Source organism: Podarcis raffonei, chromosome W (genome assembly GCF_027172205.1).
Source record: "Podarcis raffonei isolate rPodRaf1 chromosome W, rPodRaf1.pri, whole genome shotgun sequence".
Classification (NCBI taxonomy): Eukaryota; Metazoa; Chordata; class Lepidosauria; order Squamata; family Lacertidae; genus Podarcis; species Podarcis raffonei.
Window position 1 is genome coordinate 8847569 of NC_070620.1, and position 23375 is coordinate 8870943.

Genomic DNA, 23375 nt, shown 5'->3' on the forward strand with positions numbered 1-23375 from the left:
TGGATCCATTAATTAATCTTCTTTATGTTTCTGTCGTCTTAAATGCAGTTTTCGGAAGATCTCTGCTGCAAGTAGGAGTTTGAAGCTTCACTCCCATGGAGTTGCGATACTGCCATATCTGCAGGCTCAATCACCGGTTCTTCCCTACTCCCCGTTCCTATCGGAACAGGGGTTTGAGGTTTGCAGGAGAGCTGTTTTGTGGACTGCTGAACCTCTCGACACCCTGAGGACTCTCTCAAGGATTTTAGGGGGTGCGCCTCACCTTGGCGCTTTCCCCTGTACCTCTGTGGGGCTCGAGTCTGTCAGACGATCAGACTCACACTCCTTTTCGCCATTCGCAGAAACCGGAAGCCTGGTGTGTAAAGATGATTCATTGCTGTCACCCTTTATCTATTCACATTCCTCTGCTTTATTCAAGGTCTTACTGGGCTATAAATAACTCCCCAACAGAAGGCTGCTCCACCATTAAAACTCCAGGAATTATTTTCTTCAGCCCGCAGTTAGAGAACAGGGTCACATAAATAAACTCCTGCTAGATATAATTAGCAGTCCTTCGTTTTACCAAATTAGTCTCTTTTCCACTCCAGTCCAAAGATATTTTCAATATTGTCTATTTCAACCTTGGTTGAAAGGGGAAGGTATATAAAACCATTGTGAAACTCTTGGTAGAGTATAAATCAGTGTTTTCCCTTTCTTCCCTCAGTATCAGGCAAGCATAGTGACTACACACAATTTTTTCATTTTGCAAGGTGGGTCAAGAGAGAAAAATATCATTTAGGAATCATTATAACAAACATTGCCTTGCCTCTCCCTCCCATTCCGGCAGCTGCAAGGATTTTCGTGCTTGTAAAAAGTCATTCAAATACCTTCATAGCTCAAGTCCAGTCCTTTCGGCAGCTGATTAATTGCAGCCCATTATCATATGCTGTTTCAGGAGCGCCCCTTAATTAAAGCCAATATGCCAAATTCTTGAGGAACCGATCATAGATCATGCCAGAAATGGAGGTTCATCCATGACAGGGACACACTTCCCAGGTTGCACCCGTTCTGCCTTTCAAGTTGGCTTAAGCAACACAGAGGGATACTGTGCACTCACCAGAACCCCCTGAGGAGCATTGCCAGGAATTTTACCTCATAAATCCTGGCTTTCCCCTGCCCAGAGGGCAGCAGAGTTCAACCATCATGGCCATGACATCAGGCCGGAAACCTCAAGCAGATGAAAACATTAGCAGGCTGGTCCTCCTGGTGGGTGATCTAAATGCAAGGCTAGGGCCAGATGACTCCAGTTTAGCAACCAAATACAGGTGAAAAATTGGGTTTCCTGAGACATCTAGACCAGAAGCCCGCCAGACCCCAGGGCTATCTAAGGACCAATATTCAAACTACGCCGGCGCCTGCCTTTTCAAATTTTCCAGGCAGCTAAGTTTACACATTCTAAATGGCCACACAAGAGGCGATATCCCTGTGGAATATACATTCCTGTCAGGGTCAAAACCTAGTACAATTGACTACATATTGGTCGATAGCGAATTATTAGCAAAAACTGAGCGATTAAAAGTGCTTCCATATGTAGAAGGGGATCACTTCCCATTACACCTGCAGGTATCATCCCTCAAAAACAAGACAATATTTCTTAAAACAATATACCCTGTAGAGATTATCACTTTAGAGCACCCTGGATGTCGAGCTAAATGGACCCCCGCACTTGACATCCAACTAAAGGAGATTTTAGCTTTTGAAAAACCATATACACCTACAAAGGGCTCCTGGAGCAAGCTCTATCCAGAAGATCCCCTTGTTGAATATGAGTGCTTGCTTCAACGCCTAAAACCCCACCTCTTTAACAGAAAACAGAAAACCAACCTTGATTTGATCAGACCTGCTTCCAGGCCAAGAAAACGTTACAAGCTGCCTATAAAGCTGCCCGGACAGCTGATAACACTATTAGACAACAAGCCTATCTCTCTGTCCTCACTGTAAAAAAAGAATACAAAGCCCTAATAACCCACCAAAAATATGCCTGCAGCAGAAAATGCTCATCGAATCTAATTAGCGTGGCAAAGGGAAAAAATCAGTCACTATTTTGGAAATTGGTTACCTCTGGCTCCCCCAAGGCTGTTTCCCCTCTATCCACACAAATCCCACCTGACTACTGGGTCTCCTATTTTTAAGCTATGTATGAGGATGTTGAATATCCCAGTCAGGAACATGAAATAGAGCAGCTGGCTAAATGGCCGGCAGTCTTGGAAATAGAAGTGAAACTGCATATAAACCAACTGGAAATGGCTAAAGCTCCTGGACCTGATGGCATCCTTCCAGAAATGCTAAAATCACAGGCGGACTGGTGGGCCCCTTTCCTTGTGAGGAGAATCAGAGCTTACAGGGTTAATAGCTGTTAAAGTTTGTGAGTCGTAAATCCTTTGACCCACTGAGTCTGCTGCAACGGCACTGCAATAAATTTGATTTATTGCCACTCTAACAAACTTCAATGGCGCCCACGCGCTGCCACTCTTCTCAGTTGCCGGATAATAGCAGAGTTCACACGCAGCATAAAATGGCTTGTCTGTGTCAACGTGGTGTCTTCAATAAATCAGCTCGACACCAGTGCTTCTAATCTATCACTCTTTATTTAGAAGCATAACAAACAGAAAAGAAAAACCTACAGAATCTAGCTGCATGTTCGCAGCTTTCTGTCGCTAACAAAAACAAAACTACCTTGCTCACATTCCCAGAAAGACTGCTATCCAGAGAGAGTTCAGCCCCCACAGAGAGCACAGATCAAAGGAAAATGCCCGGGTCATGTGGGCAGTGCACCCAGTGAATCAGAATGTTTCCTGAAGTGTTAACTCTTGACTGTCCAGAACCACAACAATAGCTCTATGTGTCGTCCTGCCCACTGGGGATTGTTCTTTGTGTGTGAGCCAAGTGACTTTCGTTTTTGGTCTGAGAGTGTCAATCGTGCCAGCTTGTTCTCCCAGATGATTTATTTCTCTGCTGTAAATAAAACGCTTCTTAGATTAGGAAGAAGCTGTATATGGACTATTATTTCTGCACCCACACAAGGCACACACCACTGTTTGGGATACTCTCCCAGAAGCTACGAAGTCCAGAGGCGCAAGGAAGCGTGCCGGACGTCCAGAAATCATCACATTCCTAGCCACTCTTTTCACTCATATAGGCAATACCGGCCGCATCCCAAGGGACTGGGGCACAGCCATAGTCGTTCCGTTCTATAAAAAAGGCAACAGAGGGGATTCATCACCTTATTAAGTGTAATTAGCAAACTCTACACAAAGCACCTGCTGGAAAAATTCACAGAGTGGCTAGAGGATAAAGACATTCTGGCAGCAGAACAAGCGGGATTTAGACCCGGCAGGTCCACGCTAGATCACTGCCTAACGTTACAACACCTTATAGAAAAATATAACTCAGGAGGGCAGGCCTCACTATATGCAGCCTTTGTTGATCTAAAAGCAGCCTTTGACTCAGTTCCCAGAACCAGACTCTGGGACAAGCTTTGGCCCACTACCATCGATAGAAGGCTACTATATTTAATTCAGGTAGTACATTCAAATACGGCCCTTAGAGTCAGGTGCAGCCGGCTAGGGCATTTAACAGATCCCATCAAAACATTTAAGGGTGTTAGGCAAGGATGCCTTTTGGCCCCTTTATTATTTAATTTTTATTTAAATAACTTGGTAACCACTCTCCATAACCTTGACTTCCACCCTCCAAAGTTAACAACCGGCATATCACGGCTCTGCTTTATTCAGATGGTGCGGTAATACTATCCAGAACCCCCTTAGGGCTTAGGAGAGCACTAAGAAAATTAGCTGCCTATTGTGAGATGGAATGCCTCAAAATAAATTATCAGAAGACCAAAATTCTTGCTTTTGGGAAAAAATCAAAGCTCAGAAACTGGAAATGTCAAGGCCAAAATTTAGAACAAATCTCGAACTATAAATATTTAGGAATGGTGGTCCAGGCATCAGGATCCAACAAAATTCATATTAACTCAAATGAGTGTGCCGGAGAAAGATCTTCAAATGCTATCCTTAAATTTTTTAGAACTCAAGGGGGTTTTTATGTCCCCACGGCACTAAAATTATATAAAGCCAAAACATTGGCACAGCTCCTTTACGGATCCTTTCTGGGCCCACCTCCCTCCTCGTTCATTCCCCTTGAAAGAGTGCAATCCAAACTCCTCAGAGCCAGTCTGGCTGGCAGACAGCAGTCTTAAACACTCTTCAGAAACTGGGCCCTGCTCCCCAAACCCTCATAACTATGGGCCTGGGCCAAGCTAGATCCGTGGTTAGGCAAAGAATCATGGACACAGAGAGACAACAGGACTGTATAAGGGTCCCCAATTATAAAATCATAGAAAACGGGAGATATGTAGCCACTCCAGCAACATATCTATTTTTCCTTGCATCCAGAAATGCAACATATCTATTTTTCCTTGCATCCTAGAAGCTCAGGCTTGCCCTCATCAGTTCTGGAAGGCTCCTATAGAAGCGTCTCGTACTCACAGAGACTTTGCGCCTGCCCATTAGGGGAAATAAGGAAGCCCCAAACATATATATTTTTAGATGTCCTTTTTATGCTGAGATTCGTAGAGACACCATTGATCCTTTGCTGAAGAGGCTTGCCAATCTTTCAGACAAGTCTAAACTTAATTCTCTCCACTTAGATAGGCAAAGATCACAAGATGACCTGGCTGGTAGTCAGATTCTGCGCCCAGATTTGTAGGCACAGATCATCCTCTAGAATGAAATAGCTTACTAGGAAAAAGCTGAAGTCACCCTTTAGGGTACCTCAGGGTCAATTTTTATGGTAGCCCAAATCTCAGTTGTACAGGTGTATGTACGTATATATCTCAATTTTAACTCATGAACTATTGCTGCAATCTGCTCTAATTGTATATTTTATCTTTATTAACGCTGTTTTTATTGTGTTGTGTGAGCTGGTCTTTGACCATAATAAATTATCTATTAGCAGGCTTTCACTCAGCCCTGCACGGTAAATAGCTATCAAGGAATCATGATCCCACGCTAGCTCCTTCGACAGCAAACTGAACTATGTACTGTACTCCATTACTGAGTTAGACCCCTGCTTCAGCTTAATTAGCTTTCATGTATTTGCAGGTTTCTGCTGCGGGTCCTGGGACATGGAATAGAGATGAGCCATAAAACTGTTCAACCTCAACAAAAAGGGTATTGATTAATTAGTAAGGTAATCCCAGCATCTGGCGGCTCCTTCCAGAAGATTAATAACTAGAAACACACGCTCCTGGTCTGACAAAAAGTCATCTTGCCTCACCTTCAAAAACATTTCCATGTTCGCTTTCAACCCAAGCAACTCAGAGGTCTGTCCATTGAACTTCAATGGGGGAATCAGGGTGTGTGTGTGTCTCATTGACCATCTCTGGGTTTCTCCCACCATCCTGGCCATTTCTGCATGTTGAGAGTTGACAGCCATTGTTAATTGTTCTACGTGTGCTCTCAGCGTTAAATTTTGTTGTAAAAGGCATTGAAATTGCTACTTTCAGTTATCAGTCTTGGCAGGCTGCACCCTGGGAGCTCCTGCCCTGTTTGTCGTGATTTATGACTTAACTGGCAATTAAAGAGGACTTGGGACAATCTGTCAGAGTACTGTCAGCGGCTCCAGGCTGGTTGCCCAGGAAAGCATCATTTTAAATAAATGAGTAATTACTTCAGCCTCCTAAAGCTGTGCAAATATGCACAATATGCATGTATGCATGTATAAATCAATAAATAAAATAATATAAAACCATCTCTCAACTTCAGTTTTTTCCCTAGGGAGAAGATTCCTGTATTGCAGGGAATTGGACTAGATGTCCCTTTGGGTCTATAACATATAAGATAAATCCACACCTCTATGCTGCCTCCGCCCATTCTGGAAGTGAATTCGTTGCGTATGCCCCTGAAGTCTGCCTGGTCTTTCTCTCGAATGATCTCCAGTACCATCTCTCTTGCTTGCTGTTCAAATGCAGAAGGAGGAAAACAGGTTGATGACTAGTTTTGTTAGATCCCCACAAAAAAAAATTAGCCTTGCCTCTTCAGGGAGCATAATACTACTTGCACCTCCTGCGGTCTCCAGCAACAGGTATTAGAAGCATACTGCCTCTGACAGCAGAAGTAGAACATAGCTGCTGGAGTTAGGCAGGCCCAAGGTTCTCCAACAAGCTTCATGGCTGGGGTGGGGAGTGTTTTGAACCTGGGGCTCCCCTCACCTAAGAATATATGAAGAGCTGTGCTGGATTAGGCCAATGGCCCATCTAGTCCAGCATCCTGTTCTCACAGTAGCCAACCAGATGCTTGTGGATGCCTGCAAGGAGAACCCAAGCATAAGAGCACTCTCCTCTCCTGCTGTTGCCAGCAACTGGTAACTCCTTGCCCAACACTTTTATCCAGCACACCACACTGGGTCTCTTTCAACTGTATTGCAATTTCATGAAGAGCCAACCACCTGTCTCCTTGATCCTTGCCCGTCCTGGCTAATAAAGGCAAGCCAGGACGGGCTGGGCGATGGGCTCTACAGGGTGCTGAATGCTTCCCTCTGTGAGGCAGACTTCCCAGACCCGCTGAAAGAGGTGGTCATTAAACTGCTTCTTAAAAAAACATCTTTAGACCTGGCCAATATGGCCAACTATCGCCCAGTCTCAAATCTTCCATTCTTGGGCAAGGTGATTGAGCGGGTGGTTGCTGAACAACTCCAGACACACCTGGAAGAAGCGGACCATTTGGATCCCTTCCAATCAGGATTCAGGCCTCATCATGGGACTGAAACTGCCTTGGTCGTGCTGGTTGATGATCTCCGGCAGGCTAGGGACAAAGGTGAAAGCTGCTTCCTAGTTCTGCTGGATCTCTCAGCGGCCTTTGATACCATCGACCATAACATCCTTCTGGACCATCTAGAGGGGCTGGGAACTGGGGGCACTGTTATACGGTGGTTCCGCTCCTTCCTCCTGGGCCGTGTCCAGAAAGTGGTGTTGAGGGATGAGTGTTCAGACCCCTGGGCTCTCACTTGTGGGGTGCCTCAGGGTTCCGTCTTCTCCCCCATGCTTTTTAATATCTATATGAAGTTGCTGGGAGAGGTCATGAGAGGGTTTGGGCTGGGTGTTCATCAATATGCGGATGATACCCAGCTCTACCTCTCTTTTAAATTAGAACCGGTGAGGGCGGTGAAGGTCCTGTGTGAGTGTCTGGAGGCAGTTGGAGGATGGATGGCAGCTAACAGATTGAGGTTGAATCCTGACAAGACAGAAGTACTGTTCTTGGGGGACAGGGAGCGGGTGGGTGTGGGGGACTCCTTGGTCCTGAATGGGGCAACTGTGCCCTTGAAGGAGCAGGTGTGCAGCCTGGGAGTCATTTTGGATTCACAGCTGTCCATGGAGGCACAGGTGAATTCTGTGTCCAGGGCAGCTGTCTACCAGCTCCATCTGGCACACAGGCTGAGACCCTACCTGCCCGCAGACTGTCTCACCAGAGTGGTGCATGCTCTGCTTATCTCCCGCTTGGACTACTGCAACACGCTCTACTACTGCAACACGCTGAGTGTTGAGCAATAAAATTTAATTGCTGCCAATTAACTTGCCCGCTTCTAATTTACAGCTTCAGATAACGGCTGGCAGGGCTTTTCTGGCAGCCTGACAACACCCCTCCTCACCAGCAGCGCAAGGATTTGCACTGGTTTCCTTTCCTTTCCTTGACCAAACTCTATTTGAGTGGGTTACCAATGTAAAGATGGTGTGTGGCAGATGCAAATGGGAAAAAGGACTGCTTGGCCCATATGCTTGAGGTCCTCCACCCTGCCACCATCATTGTGTACATGTGAGAGAGAGACAGACCGACAGCAGTCCAACTGTGCCATTATTGCAAATCCTCCTAATGTACTATCAGCATAATGGCAAATCCTCTTCGATACATACCTGTACTTTAAAAATGTCTCCAGTAATCCGGAGAGGTTTATCTACTCCAGTTGGCAAAGGACCTTCTTGGATCATAATCATTTTCACGCCTGTTCGTTCCTGCAAAAGTGCCAATGGCAGTGCAATGGGGAGAGAAAAGAGAAAATGCCACAAAAAATAAATGGAAATGCCAAAACAGACAGAAAGGCTATGAAAATGGTGGGGAGTGGGGGTGGAAAAAAGCAGGGATAAGCAATAGGAACTCCCCTGGAGCTTTGGACTTTCATGTAGTTACCGTAAGTGACATGACTTGGCCAGCTTTTCCTGATAACTCCATAAGCAGAAGGCAAGTGACAGTAAAACGAAAAGGGGGGTGGGGTGGGGAGAGAGGAAGAAGCAGGCAAGGAATTTTTGCTCTACCACCCTCTCCCACTTTCACTTTGCATTTAAATGCTTGTGCTCATGGTGCATTCATATAATTGTGTATCAATCACGTATTGTTTTTGACTAAAAGCCGTTACAAAACCTGCAAATCCAATAAAACCTATTAAGAAAGATCCAGAAATAATCAACCATTTACAATAAATCAAATTAATCAATCCCCTGCACAATCTACAGGATTGACTTTTATGGGACTAGCACAAATACTTTTAGCGGCTTTTGCAAATAAGGCTGTTTTATATGTAACAAGTGGGTCACAGTCAGATAACAGCCAACATATTTTCACTTCAGGAGTATGTCCCTGTAGCAGTGCCAACATCTGTTCCAAAAATCTCTTTCTGGGATTTTGATAGAGCTGACAATGGGGTACGTAATGGGGAAGGTCTTCTACTTCACCTACCCCACAAATACAGAATCTTAAATGTCTTGGAACTTTCCTATATCTTCCATCTAAGACTGATGTGGGCATTGTTTGAAAGCGAAGAGCTGTAAAAGCAGTTATCAGGGAGGGAAAGGTAAGTGTCTGCAAATATTGGGCTCTGGTGCGGTTAGATTTCAGCAAATGGTACCAATGGGAGAATTTTGAGATCTAGATTAAAGATAAATCTTGCTCATTATCCTGCTTATAGATCCAATTCCTGAGCAGTCTTTTAACTCATGGGAATACAAAAATGTCTTGTCAGGTTTTTTGAGACTAGCAAATCTTGTGCTAGCTTGGCCCAACCACCCTTCTGCCATTGGTCTTCCAGGCAGTGTCTAGGCAAACGGTCCTCTGACATATCCGGGACCTTTTTATACTACGAAAGAGCAGCCATCTCCGCCCTAGTTTTTACAGACACCACGCCTGTCTCTGTCCTGAGGAAAGCAGCCAGGGTACCTGGAGGTACTGCCAGCACACATTCTGGCACACTTCCAGGTCTTTCAGGTTGTTGTGATTTATCCCCCAAATTTCAATACCATACTGCATTTGAGCTACTAGTTTCCCTAAATAGACTTTTAGGGCTGGAATTACCAGCCTGCCACCTTTAGAATAAAAAAAAGTCAGTATAGCATAGGCTGACTTCTGTACTGTTGCTATTATGTTTTGTAGCTGAAGTTTTCATGAATTTTTCTCATCAAAGGAGGGAACCTGATCTACTTTGTTGCCACGTAGATTTCAATTAAACTTAGGGGTTCGTTTGCCAAAGATAGTCACCTTTGATTTTGTGTAATTTATTCTGAGTTTCTCTGATGGGCAAAACTTGTTTAGTTTTTTCAGGCTTCTCCTCATCCCTATTCTATTCAAAGATAGTAATACAATATTATCTACATATATCAGAATTGCTGTTTTATGATTCCCAATTGAAGGAGGAAATTGATCAGGGTGGTTTAACTTTGTTACAATATTATTAATATAGAGGTTAAATAAGAGTGGTGCTAGCACACAACCTTGTGTGACTCCTTTATTAGTACTGATTTCCTTCGTCAACCTTCCATCTGTACTGATCCTTAGCCTTATGGTTGTATTAGTATGTGTCAGGGAACTGACATCGGAGCGAGAGGCGAAGGGGAGGCTCCCAGATGATGCTGGCGAAGGGCCCAGCAGGGGGAGAGGCAGCTCAGCAGAGGGGGAATCAAATCAGCACAACACCAGGGATAAAGGGGGGCAGATGGGGGAATCGGCGGGAGAGCTCCAGGACTCTTCACTGGACATCAGCGGGGAGAGCACAGGTCCTCCGCTACCCACGCCCTCCCTGCGCAGAAGACTCCCGCGCAGTGAGAGGAGGAGGAGACTGGGCATCAAACAACTTTTATGTTGGAAGAGGTTTAAGAAACGCCCACTGACGGATACTGCTAGCGACTGAGGCAGCCACGGTGAGATGGGCTGTCCAGTCAGAAAGGTTTAACAAGGCAATTTAGCCTAGAGAGGCGGCAGTTTACGCACGAGCAACCCATACGCATTACAGTATGTAATTCCGGTATTAGGAGTACAGTCAAACCTTGGTTCTTGAAGGGCTCCATTTTTAAACATTTCAGTTCCTGAAAGCCAAAAATCCAGAAGTAAATGCTCCAGTTTTCTAACATTTCTTGGAACTTGAATGTCCAACGTGGCTTCCACCTGAGTGCAAGAAGCTCTTGAAACCGATCAGTTGTCAAAAGTTTCCAAGTCAAATGGTCTGCCGGAATGGATTACATTCAACAACTGAGGTTTGACTGTAACAAACTTTTGTAGCTGTTAGTCCTTGCAAGTTTACCCCACAGAAGATTCCTATTAATTGTATCAAATGCTGATACGTCAATAAACGTAGCAAAAAGCCGTTTGGAAGGAAAACTAGTGTATTTATAGATTAGATGATGCAATACAAAAAATTGATTGTACTGTGGCCCTTCCTAAACCCAGCTTGTTCCTGATGCAATATATTGTTTTCTTCCACCCAACCTGTCAGTTTGTGAAGAAGGTAGTGGCTATATATCTTAGAGCTGATATCCAATAAGCTAATACAGTGGTGCCTCGCAAGACGAAATTAATTCGTTCCGCAAGTTTTTTCTTCTTGCGAGTTTTTCGTCTTGCGAAGCATGGTTTCCCATAGGAATGCATTGAAAATCAATCAATGCGTTCCTATGGAAACCGCCTTCAGACCAGGTCCGGGGACAGTCTGTCCCCCGACGTCTTCTGAAGGCTGGGGGGGGAGACAAGGGCTTTTCTTCCCACCGCCAGCCTTCAGAAGGCTGTTCTGAAGGCTGCCGGTGGGAAGAAAAGCCCTTCTCCCCACCTCCCGACCCGCAAAGCTCCGGGGACAGGAGGGCTTTGCTGCCGACCGCCAGCATTTTAAAAGCCCCCGGGACAGCGGAGGTCTTCTGAAGGCCGACGGGGGGCAAAAGTCTTTGCTCCCCCCCGCCTGCCTTCAAAAGCCGTCCGGGATAGCGGAGAAAAGTGCTGCGCTTCTCCGCTATCCCGGGAAGGCAGGCGAGGGGGAGCAAAGACTTTTGCCCCCCGCCGGCCTTCAGAAGAGGTCCAGGACCTCTTCTGAAGGCCGGCGGTGGGCAAAAGTCTTTGCTCCCCACCGCCAGCATTTTAAAAGCGGTCCGGGATAGCGGGAAAGCGCAGCACGCTTCCCTGCTATCCCGGACCGCTTTTAAAATGCTGGCGGTGGGGAGCAAAGCCTTTCGGCCCCCGCTGGCCTTCCTGGACCTCTTCTGAAGGCCGGAGGGGGGGCGAAAGGCTTTGCTCCCCACCGCCAGCATTTAAAAGAGGTCCCCAGAGATTTCCCTATGGGCTTTCTTCTTGCGAAGCAAGCCCATAGGGAAATTCGTCTTGCGGAACGACTCAAAAACGGAAAACTCTTTCGTCTTGCGAGTTTTTCGTTTTGCGAGGCTTTCGTCTTGCGAGGCACCACTGTAGGCCGATAGTTCTGGGGGCTATGTTTATCACCTTTCTTGTTGATTGGAATGATTACACTCTGCTTCCAGCCCTCAGGGAAAGTGCTAGTACAGTTTATATACAAAAATAATTTTGCTAGGAGAAGAGACCACCAATCAGAGTTGTTCTTCAAAACCTCTGATGGGATCATGGCCTCTCCAGGAGCTTTATCATTCACTAAAGCACCTATAAGATTGCTTACTACTTGTTCTGAGACTGGGGGCCATTCTGGTAACAACATTAACCAGTCCTGAGTAGTAGTTTGTCCATTAGGACAGCTGTCACAATCACTTTCAAAGATATTGCTGAAGTAAATACACCAGGTATTAGCAGAGATGCAAGCATCTAACATAGGATTAAAACCTGTGTCTGAGATCAAATTTCTGAAATGTCTATCATTTCTATCCAAGGGGGGCATTCCCAACTCTTTCCACTGAATAATCATGAATGACCTCCTCCCCCCTTAGTAGTCCCTTATAATTTGAATGATAAAAAGCCAAAGTTTCCAAATTACCGTATTTTTCGCTATATAGGACACCCTTTTTCCCCTCCAAAAATGAAGGAGAAATGTGTGTGCGTCCTATGGAGCGAATGCAGGCTTTCGCTGAAGCCTGGAGAGCGAGAGGGGTCGATGTGCACCGACCCCTCTCGCTCTCCAGGCTTCAGGCAGCTATCCGCAAGCCTTCGGAGCCCGGCGGGAGTTCCTGAAGGCTTGCGGGAAGCAGCCTGCAGCCCGGGGAGCGCAGCGCCAACTCCCACTGCGCTCCCCGGGCTTCAGGCAGCTATCCACAAACCTTTTATTTTTATTTTTTAATTACCATATTATTTGGCCATTCTTTTTCTCCATATGTTTATCTTTTTCAACGTTTTCAATACTCTCAACATTTGGATTTAAAAATTCATAAGGACATAATTTAATTTTTGTGGTTTGCTGACTTGGTGGATTAGCCTAATTGGTGGCAAGAAGATAAGTTTTTATTTTTCTTCAACAGTAAGAATTTAAGATTTTGCCTGAAATACTGTCGAAAATTGGAAACTGTTAGCCATTCAGGGGGCAAGAAGATTTGTTTTGGGGTCCTTTGCTGTCAGGGAACTGCCATCGGAGCCTAGAGTGGAGGTAAGGCTCCCTAACGATGCAGGAGAAGGGACCAGCAGGGAGAGAGAGCAAGCTTCCTTTGAGGAAGGAAATAGGAGGGACACCAGGAAGCAAGGGGAGACTGCGGAGGGAGGGCTCCGAGACTCTTCCACAGAGAGCAGCGGGGAGAGCCCAGGACCTCCGTTGGGCACGCCCACTCTGCGCAGGAGACTTCCGCGCAGAGAGGCTAGGAGGAGACTTGGGGTCAAAGAATTTTTATGTTGGAAGAAGTTCAGAAAACGCCCACTGACGGATTCTGCCAGCGACTGACACAGCCATGGAGAAAGGGCTGTCCAGCCAAGGAAAGGTTTAGCCAGGCAACGTTGCCTAGAGCTGCAGCACCCTTTACGCACAAGCAACCCCCAATTCCCTTTACAGCAATCCGTCAGTCCTTGACGTTGCTTGTGCACAAAGACAAGACAGGCAGCATCATGAGTCAAACCGGAGGAGCAGGCGCCGGAGAGGCAGCAGCGGCAGCGCCAAATCTGGAGGAGAGAAACCGAGATTTGGAACAGCAGGTGGCTCTGTTAGCGGCGCGGCTAGATGAAAGGAGGACTCAGGATGCCCAGGGGAAGCCCACCCCCATCGCAAGGAAGGTACCGGGACTGGTGCACAAGTTTGGGGGAAACCCCAGGGATTATAATGCATTCAGGACTGAGGTACAGTACGCGCTGGAACTGCAGTATGACGACTTTGTGGATGATGGGGAGAGGGTCGCTTATGTTATCGGGCATCTTCAAGACGCTGCCAGGGAATGGATCCGGCCATTAATGGCAACGCAGAATGCTGCCCTAAAGGACCTTAGGAAATTTTTTGGCGCCATGTTCTCAAGTGGGGTGGAGCAGAGTGTGGTTCGCAGGGAACTGATGGCGTGCAAGCAAGGGAGCCAGTCAGTTAGAGAGTACTGGTCGTGTTTTGCTATGCTTATCCATAGACTTGGGTGGGAACTGGGCTCGGAACCAGTGCAAATGTTATTTGAGGAAGGCTTATCCCCCTCAGTAAAGGACGAACTCTCCCGCGCGCCCCGCCCTCAATCGATGGATCAGCTGACTAAGGCTGTACTTGCGATTGGAGCGCGCGCTTTAGAGAAGCGGGAGGGGAGAGGAGAGCGTTGGCATGACAACCGCATTCCTGAAATACCGGACCAACCTTCCCAGCCAGTGGAACCAATGGAGATTGGGGGAGCGCGCGCGGGGTTTCTAACTCCAACGAAGTTCGAAAGAAGGAGGGAAAAACAGCCAAGAAGTGTTTCCTCTGCCAACAGCCAGGACATTTTGCCAGGGTCTGCCCTCAAAGGAAAGCATGGCAAGGAATGGTGGGGGCTGCTGGCTGTGAGGAGGGGGGAGAGGAGGAGCAGGGGAAAGCCAACGCTTGGCTGCCGATCACCGGGCACAGCAGCCAGGCCAGCAACCAGTAAAAGTGCCCAAGCCAGACCCCCCCCCCAAGCAGCCATAGCCTTAGAGGTGGTGCTAGAACTCCCCAATGGGCACCCAATCAAGGTTAAAGCACTGCTGGATTCAGGTAGTTCCTGTAATTTTTTCAGCAAGGATTTCGCCCTGGAGCACCAGCTGTACCTCCTGCCTCTAGACTGTCCCTTGCAAGTAACGACCATTGATGGCAGAGAACTCTTGGGAGGGGAGGTGACGCACCAGACTCCCCCCATGAGAATGAGGGTTTCCAGACACACAGAGACCATTGCCTTTCACGTAGCCACACTGGCAGGACCACCCATCATACTGGGAATGAGCTGGTTGGCACTACATGATCCAGTAGTGGCATGGCACCAGCGGACAGTTTCTTTTGGGTCAGCTCACTGCTTGGAACACTGTCACGGGGGGGAAACCCCGAGGATGGCTGTAGCCAGGGTGGCAGGGATGGCGGTGGGGGAAAAGGGGAAGGTACCGCCACAATACGCTGACCTGAAGGATGTCTTCAGCGAGAAGGAAGCGGATAAACTACCCCCCCATAGACCCTTCGACTGTCAAATCAACCTACTCCCAGGGGCTCAGCTACCAGTGGGTAAACTGTATGCCATGTCGGACAGGGAGATGCAGGAGTTGCGGGAGTTTATTGACAAGAACCTGAAAAGAGGTTTCATAAGAGAATCAAGGGCGGTGGGAGGCAGTCCGGTGTTCTTTGTGGACAAAAAAGACACTAAACAGCCCAGATTGGTCGTAGACTTTAGGTCCTTGAACCTTGTGTCGGAACCAGTGACCTTCCCAATGCCCAGGATTGACGATATTTTAACCAGGGTGAGGAAGGGGAAAATTTTTTACTAAGCTGGACCTTCGGGGTGCGTACAATTTGATTAGGATGAGGGAGGGGGATGAATGGAAAACCACCATGTTCACCCCTCTGGGGGCCTTTGAATACCTCGTTATGCCTTTTGGATTACAATCAGGCTCCGCCTGTTTTCAATCTTTCATGCACCACGTGTTGGGATCCCTGCTGTACAAGAATTGCGTGGCCTTTTTAGATGACGTGTTAATCTATTCAGACAACGAGGAGCAGCATGTCAGAGATGTCCGGGAAGTGCTAGAGAGGCTACAGGAACATCAGTTGTGGGTCAAACTGGAGAAGTGCCAGTTCCACGCCCGAGAGGTCGAGTTCCTGGGATACAGGTTGTCGGACAAGGGCCTAGCTATGGACCCAGGAAAGGTGCAGGCGGTGCTGGAATGGAAGACCCCCAAGACCCGGAAGGACGTACAGAGGTTCCTGGGGTTTGGGAACTTCTACCGGAAGTTCATCAAGAACTTCGCCCACTTGACAGCGCCCATCACAGATTGTCTCAGTAGCAAAAAGAAATTCGTCTGGACGGAAGATGCACAGCAGGCCTTTGAAAGCCTGAAGAAGGCCTTCGCTTCGGAAGAGCAGCTCTTGCACGTGGATCTGCAGAAGCCAATGAGGCTGGAGACAGACGCGTCAGACCGAGCTGTAGGGGCGGTGCTACTCCAGCCGGGAGACCAGTCCAGCTGGAGACCGTGCGCGTTCTTCTCGAGGAAGCTGAGCAAGTTGGAGCAAAACTACACGGTCTATGACCGGGAACTGCTTGCAATTTATGAAGCCTTTCGACGCTGGAGACATTTGTTAATAGGGGCGCAGCACAAGATCCAGGTGTGCACGGACCATAAGAACCTGGAATACTGGAGGACTGCACGAGTACTCAACCAGCGACAGGTGCGATGGGCTCAGGAGTTCTCCAAGTTTTTCTTCGAGATTCGGTACGTACCGGGAGAGGAAAACGTCAGAGCAGACGCCCTCTCCCGGAAGCCGGAGTATATGGAAGGAGAAGGACCACCAGAAGCCCAAACCCACATCGAGGTTCTGGGAGGAGCAATTTGGCACCACAGATGAGGAAGAAGATTTTATGGGGTTTCCGGCCTCTGAAGAGGAGGGAGGAGAGGTATCCGGGGGAGAGGAATCGGACTGGGAAGAGTACCCTGTGCAAAGAGATAGCAGCAGGTGGAGAGAAATGTTTGAATCTTCGGAGGAGGGAGATAGCTCCTTCCGGGGATTCCCCGCATCACCGTCAGGGGAAAGGGAGGAATTTAGGCCAAAGGAACGGAACAGAGGTGAGGGGGGTCCTGTAGGGGAGGTGGACGTCAGGGAACTGCCATCGGAGCCTAGAGTGGTAAGGCTCCCTAACGATGCAGGAGAAGGGACCAGCAGGGAGAGAGAGCAAACTTCCTTTGAGGAAGGAAATAGGAGGGACACCAGGAAGCAAGGGGAGACTGCGGAGAGAGGGCTATGAGACTCTTCCACAGAGAGCAGCGGGGAGAGCCCAGGACCTCCGTTGGGCACGCCCACTCTGCGCAGGAAACCTCCGCGCAGAGAGGCTAGGAGGAGACTTGGGGTCAAAGAATTTTTATGTTGGAAGAAGTTCAGAAAACGCCCACTGACGGATTCTGCCAGCGACTGACACAGCCATGGAGAAAGGGCTGTCCAGCCAGGGAAAGGTTTAGCCAGGCAATGTTGCCTAGAGCTGCAGCACCCTTTACGCACAAGCAACCCCCAATTCCCTTTACATTTGCGTTGTAAATTGAATATATAATTTAAAATTGGGAATATTGTTGGGAATTGGAAGTCAGTAGCCACGAAAGTGGTAAGAAGATTGCTCCCACTGACTCTGGTGGTGTTGGGCCCCTTCTCTCTCTTTGTATTTGGGTACTCTTTCTATTGTTTGATATTGTATTGTTTGATTTTGGGGAAGGAATCGGAAGGGCCTTGAAGGGAATGTAATCAAAATGACTCATTTACAGAAGAAAGTGAGTGAGAGAGGAACACCGATGGAAAGGAGAGGCTCTAAACAGGAACCAGATTTTAAAGGAGAAATATTGAAAATGTATGCCGAAATAAAAAATGATATAAAGCAAATTGAAAAGAATATAGAGACTAACTTAGAACAAGTGGATAAAAGGATTGGACAGATGGATAAAAAAGTTGATGTAGCAGTAAATGAATTGAAAGGGCAATTAAAGGACGTAACTAAGAGAACACAAACTTTAGAAGAGGGGATGAAAAGGACAAACTTGGAATTGAAAGAAGTGAAAAAAGAGGAGGAAAAAATTAAAACAGGGATGTCGGAAATTAATAAATCACAGGAGGCGTGGGATGTGATTGCCATGAATGAACTCAGGCAACGAGAAGTTAACCTAAGGTTAAGATCTGTGCCGGAGACGCAAGGTGAAAATATTAAAGAGAAACTAATAGAAGGGATAGCACAATGGTTGGAGCTGCAGACAGAAGAGGTGGCAAAAACAGTGCAAAACGCATTCCAAATGAAGGTAAGAACAACTAAGGCAAGGAAATTTCCAGGTGATTGTTTGATTACATTTAAGGATACAGAAATGAGAAATATGATATTACAAAAGAATAGAGAGAAGAGATTGAATATTGAAGGGAATTACATAATTATCTTTAAAGACATCCCAATCAGGTTGCTGAAACGGAGAGACCCATATAAACCAATGGTGCAAATTCTCAAGAGAAACAAGATAGAATTTAGATGGGAATTTCCGGAAGGAATCTCCTTTTTCTATAAAAGCAAGAAACACAGATATACGAGCCCAGAGGAAACAAACAAATTTCTGAGAAGATACAAGGAGTTACGAACAGATGGAGAAGAAGTAAGGGGTGCAGAAGCAGGAGCAGGAGGTTCGGAATTGGAGGAGGAAGAAGACAGAAAAAAACGGAAGAAGAAGAAGAAGATGAAGAAGAGAAAGAAAGATTATAAAATTTGTAATAAAAATTTTAATAAGAGGTTAAAATGGCGTTGAAATTATGGACTTGGAATATTAATGGGATTAACAATAAAAAACGGAATAAAATTGAACAATATTTGAAAAAGAAAAACTTAGACATTATATGTTTACAAGAAACTCATGTGGCAAGAAGACATAGAAAAGTTTTGATTAATAAAAGATTAGGAAATGAATTTATATCTTCTGACAAAGACAAAAAGAGAGGAGTGGTATTGTATATAAGAAACAAAACTGAAAACTCAGCAAATTTTCAAAGATGAAGGGGGAAGAGTTATTGCAGTCCAGATCAAATGGCAAGGAGAAAAATTAATAATTGTTGGGATCTATGCACCTAATGGTATTAAGACTGATTTTTATAAAAATTTAGAAGAAAAATTGTTTGAATATATGGACCAAAATATTATAATAATGGGAGATATGAATGGAGTGGTGTCAATGGAAATGGACAGACAGAGCAACAGGGATGAGTAAGGATGGAAAATTACCTAAGACTTTTTTTTCGATGACAAAGAATTGTAATTTAATAGACATTTGGAGACTTAGACACCCGTTGGGATAGGAGTTCACATTTCACTCTGAGCCAAATCAATCAATGTCAAGAATAGATCAAGTATGGGTATCCAATGCATTAACTCCGAGAATATTGGATATTGAAATTCAACCAAGAGTAATTTCGGATCACAGTGCAATAAAATTTGAAATAAAAGGATATGAGGAAAGAACCTTCAGATGGAGAATTAATGATTACCTTCTAGATGATCAAAAAATCATTAACAGGGCACAAAAGTATTTGACAGACTATTTTGTAAATAATTGTAACAAGGGCACGAATATGAAGACAGTATGGGATGCCAGCAAAGCTGTGATGAGAGGATTTTTTATCCAGCAGAATTCATTGAAAAATAAAAGCAGAGAGAAAGTGAAAAAGGAAATTTTAAAGCAAATAATGGAGAATTAACAAAAATTAATAAAAAAACCCTAACAATTTGAAAATAAGACAGAGTATAAAGGTTTTGCAAACACAATTTGCAATGATAATAAATAAAGAAGTGGAATGGAATATTAAAAAAATGAGACAAAGGAACTTTGAATTCGCTAATAAATCAGGAAAATGGCTGGCGTGGCAGATTAAGAAAAGGAAGGAACAGAATACTGTTAATAAAATCATCATTGAAGGTACAGAAATAGATGATCCGAAAGGGTTTAGAAAGGGATTCTTGGACTTTTACAGACATCTATACAAATGTAGAGAGAAGAATAATATGAGGAAAATAGAAAGATTTTTAAAAGAAAAAGAGGTGCAGAAGATCCCGACAGAAAAAAAAGACAGACTGAACGCCCCAATAGAAACTGAAGAGATAAAAGAGGCAATAAAAGAATTGAAAAAAGGGAAAGCTCCAGGACCAGATGGATTTACGGCAAGTTACTATAAAGAAATGAAACACATCCTACTTGTACCAATGAAAGAAGTTATGAATAACATTATGAAAGAAAGAGAAATCCCGGAAACCTGGAAAAAAGCCTTTATCACATTTATTCCAAAACAAGTTTCCGATTTAACACAAGTTAAAAATTATAGGCCTATTTCATTGTTGAATACAGACTATAAAATCTTTGCAAGTATATTGGCAATGAGGATGAAAAAGGTATTACAAGAAATTATACACAAAGATCAAGCGGGTTTTCTTCCGGGCAGGCAGATGAAAGACAATATAAGAAATATAATTGATATTTTAGAATATTTGACTGCCAGGAATGAGAAACAAGCTATGTTAATATTTGTGGACGCAGAAAAGGCCTTCAATAATATATCATGGCAATTTATGTTAAAAAATTTGGAATTGATGGATGTGGGAAAAGAATTTTTTAACGGAATAAAGACTATATATACAGAACAGAGAGCAAAGTTGATAGTAAATAATATTACTACAGAAGATATAAGAATAACCAAGGGCACAAGGCAGGGATGTCCTCTTTCCCCATTGTTATTCATCTTGGTACTGGAGGTCTTTCTGAAATCAATAAGGAAAAATGGAGAAATAAAAGGGGTGACAGTAGGTCAAAATGAATCGGCTTTTGCCGATGATCTGGTACTAACAGTGGAAGAACCACTGAAAAGTGTAAAAAAAGTGTAAAAAAAAATATTAGAAGAGATAGAGCAGTTCGGTCAAGTGGCAGGGTTTATACTGAATAAGAAAAAGACTAAAATAATCACAAAAAATATGAATCAAGAGATGATAGAAACAATGCAACAACAAATAGAGATAGAAGTGGTAAAGAAAATCAAATATTTGGGAATATGGTTAACCCCCAAGAGTATTGATCTGTTTCAGAATAATTATATACCAGTGTGGAATGGAATAAAAAGAGATCTGGAGGTGTGGGGAAGGATGAAGTTACCATTTTGGGGGAGAATTTCAACGATAAAGATGAGTGTGCTGCCAAAGATGTTATTTTTGTTTCAGAAAATTCCTATAATCAAGGGGGCATCAATATCTAAAGAATGGCAAAGAGTAATCTCAAGGTATATCTGGCAGGGTAAGGAGCCAAGAATTCAATTTAAGTTATTAACAGATGCGAAAGAAAGAGGGGGCTTCGCTCTGCCAGATCTGAAACTATATTATGAAGCATCATGCCTCTGTTGGGTAAAAGAGTGGATAAAATTAGAAAATGGAGAGTTGTTAGATTTGGAAGGTTTTGACAACAGATTTGGTTGGCACGCATATTTATGGTGTGAAAAGAAGAAAGTACATAAAGGTTTTAAAAACCACATTTTCCGTAGATCTCTTATAGAAATATGGGATAGGTATAAAAACCTATTAGAACCTATTAGAACCAAAACTTCCTCACTGGCTATCTCCATTAGAGGTGATGAGTGTTAAAAAGATCAATATGAGGGGGAGATGGATAACATATGGAGAGTTGATAATTAAAGAAGGAGGGAAATGGAAAATAAAGCCATATGAAGAGGTAAAAGAGTATGTATATGATTGGTTGCATTATTATCAGGTTAATGAAATGTTTAAAAAGGATATTAAAGAGTGTGGGTATGTGGAAAAAGATTCAAAATTCCAAACAGAAATACTAAGTAATGATTATAAAATTTTATCAAAAATGTATAAGATGCTGCTGGAATGGTATAAAAAAGACAAAGAAGTTAAATCGGTGATGGTACATTGGGCCAGAGATTTTGGATATAATATACAATTTGATGACTGGACGAAATTATGGAATGAAAGATTAAGATTTACGGCATGTACTGCGTTAAAGGAAAATGTTATGAAAATGGTATATAGATGGTATATCACACCAGTAAAACTTGCAAAAATGTACAAAACGTGTAATAAGTGTTGGAAGTGTAAAGAAAAAGAAGGGACATTTTACCATATGTGGTGGGAATGTAAAAAGGTGAAAGGCTTCTGGGAAATGATTTATAATGAATTGAAAAAGATGTTGAAATATACATTTGTTAAGAAACCGGAGGCCTTTCTTTTAGGAATTGTAGGAAATGAAATATGTAAAAAAGACTTTTCCAATACGCAGTAACAGCGGCGAGAATACTCATGGCCCAAAAATGGAAACAGGAAGAATTACCAACGGTCGAAGAATGGAGATTGAAATTGACGGACTTTGCAGAACTGGATAAACTAACGGGGAAGATTCGATATTTGCGAGACCAGAAGTTCACCGAGGACTGAGGAAAAATTACAGATTATCTGAAAAGTATATGTGATGAACAGACAACGCTTGTAGGTTTTCAAGATGTTCTGTGAAAATATGAGGAATATTGTAAAAAAGGGAATAAGATTGGGGAGGTTATGTTTTAAAGGCAATATTAAAATTAGAAAATGTGTGAATAAAACAAAACGGAAGATTGGCAGAGAAGCTGGGGGAAGTAAAAAAAAAAAAAAGAAGGTTATGTGATAAATTTTGATATTGGTTATGTAAACTTGTATTTGAAAATGAATAAAAATATTATATAAAAAAAATGAAGGGGAAATGTGTGTGCGTCCTATGGAGCGAATGCAGGCTTTCGCTGAAGCCTGGAGAGCGAGAGGGGTCGGTGTGCACCGACCCCTCTCACTCTCCAGGCTTCAGGCAGCTATCCGCAAGCCTTCGGAGCCCGGCGGGAGTTCCTGCCGGGCTCCGAAGGCTTGCGGGTAGCAGCTTGCAGCCTCTTTGGGGCTGGGGGGGAAATAAATTTTTTTCTTTATCCCCCCCCCTAAAAACTAGGTGCGCCCTATGGTCCGGTGCACCCTATGGAGCAAAAAATACGGTAGCTGTTGTCTGTGTCTGTCTTGCCCTCCTAGTTAGTTGAGCCAAATTCCTTTTTGCTTGCCTGCACTCATTAGTGTACCCACCCAGGTTTGCCAAAAGCCTTACTAGATGAGTGACCTGGTTTAGATAAAAGTGGTCTTAAATCTACAAAAAATAGACATGATGCCTTCAACGGGATCTAAATGTCCATTAACCGTGTTCTGGTGAACATGCTAGCAATGGGAGCTGTTCAAATGGGCCTGGACTGAATGTTCAACTGAGGTATACCACTTTAAATGTTTGCCCATAGATACTGTTCCCTCTGCCAAATAATTTGATGGAATGGACAACTGAGGGACTGAAAGGGAAATGGACAGGAAGATAGGTAGGTGATCAGTTTCTGGTCAATCTAAAATATAACTGAATCCTAATGGCAATACCTTTGAAAGACAGAAAATGTAGTCAATAACGTTTCTTGTTCTGCTATTGAGGAAAGTAAAGTAACCATTTTATTTGTCCCATGGACTACCATGCAAGCATGTCAGCTGCAAGCAGGACATTAGTTCAACTAGCTTTTTACCTTCTTTGTTGATCATTTTATCCATGGAGTAGTGCTCAGGTAAAAAAGCTTCATTGCCATCCAGGCAATGATTGTTTTCCTTGTCATTTGGGCTCAAGCCTACCCATGCATTAAAGTCACCACAAACAATTAGGACTGCCTTAGGATACATTGTCTTGCAATATATTAGGGCCACTTCTAATTCATCCCAGAAGTCTCTTCAGCTCCCGAATTTATCAGGTGGACAGAATACACTCAAACAAGTATTCATAGAATTAGAAGGGACCCCCAATAGTCATCCAGTTCAACACCCTATAATGCAGGAATTAGATAAAATTGGTGGGTGGGGCAGGGACAACTTTGCCAACACAAACACATCCTGCAATCAAGTG

At 44.3% G+C, this 23375-nt stretch overlaps 1 protein-coding gene across 9 annotated transcripts in view; it reads right to left on the reverse strand.

The window, feature by feature from the left end:
* The window catches only part of LOC128406015 (far upstream element-binding protein 3-like), a 332867-nt gene that overhangs the window by 160918 nt on the left and 148574 nt on the right, over nucleotides 1-23375 (reverse strand). For 8 of the 9 annotated variants that reach the window (XM_053373066.1, XM_053373069.1, XM_053373068.1 and 5 more), the window contains 2 exons: nucleotides 7952-8050; nucleotides 5895-5999 (listed from right to left, as the gene is read on the reverse strand). In XM_053373066.1, coding sequence (XP_053229041.1) covers nucleotides 5895-5999; nucleotides 7952-8050 — 204 coding nt within the window. The remainder of the gene's footprint in view (nucleotides 1-5894; nucleotides 6000-7951; nucleotides 8051-23375) is intronic. The other variant, XM_053373070.1, reaches the window with a different exon arrangement.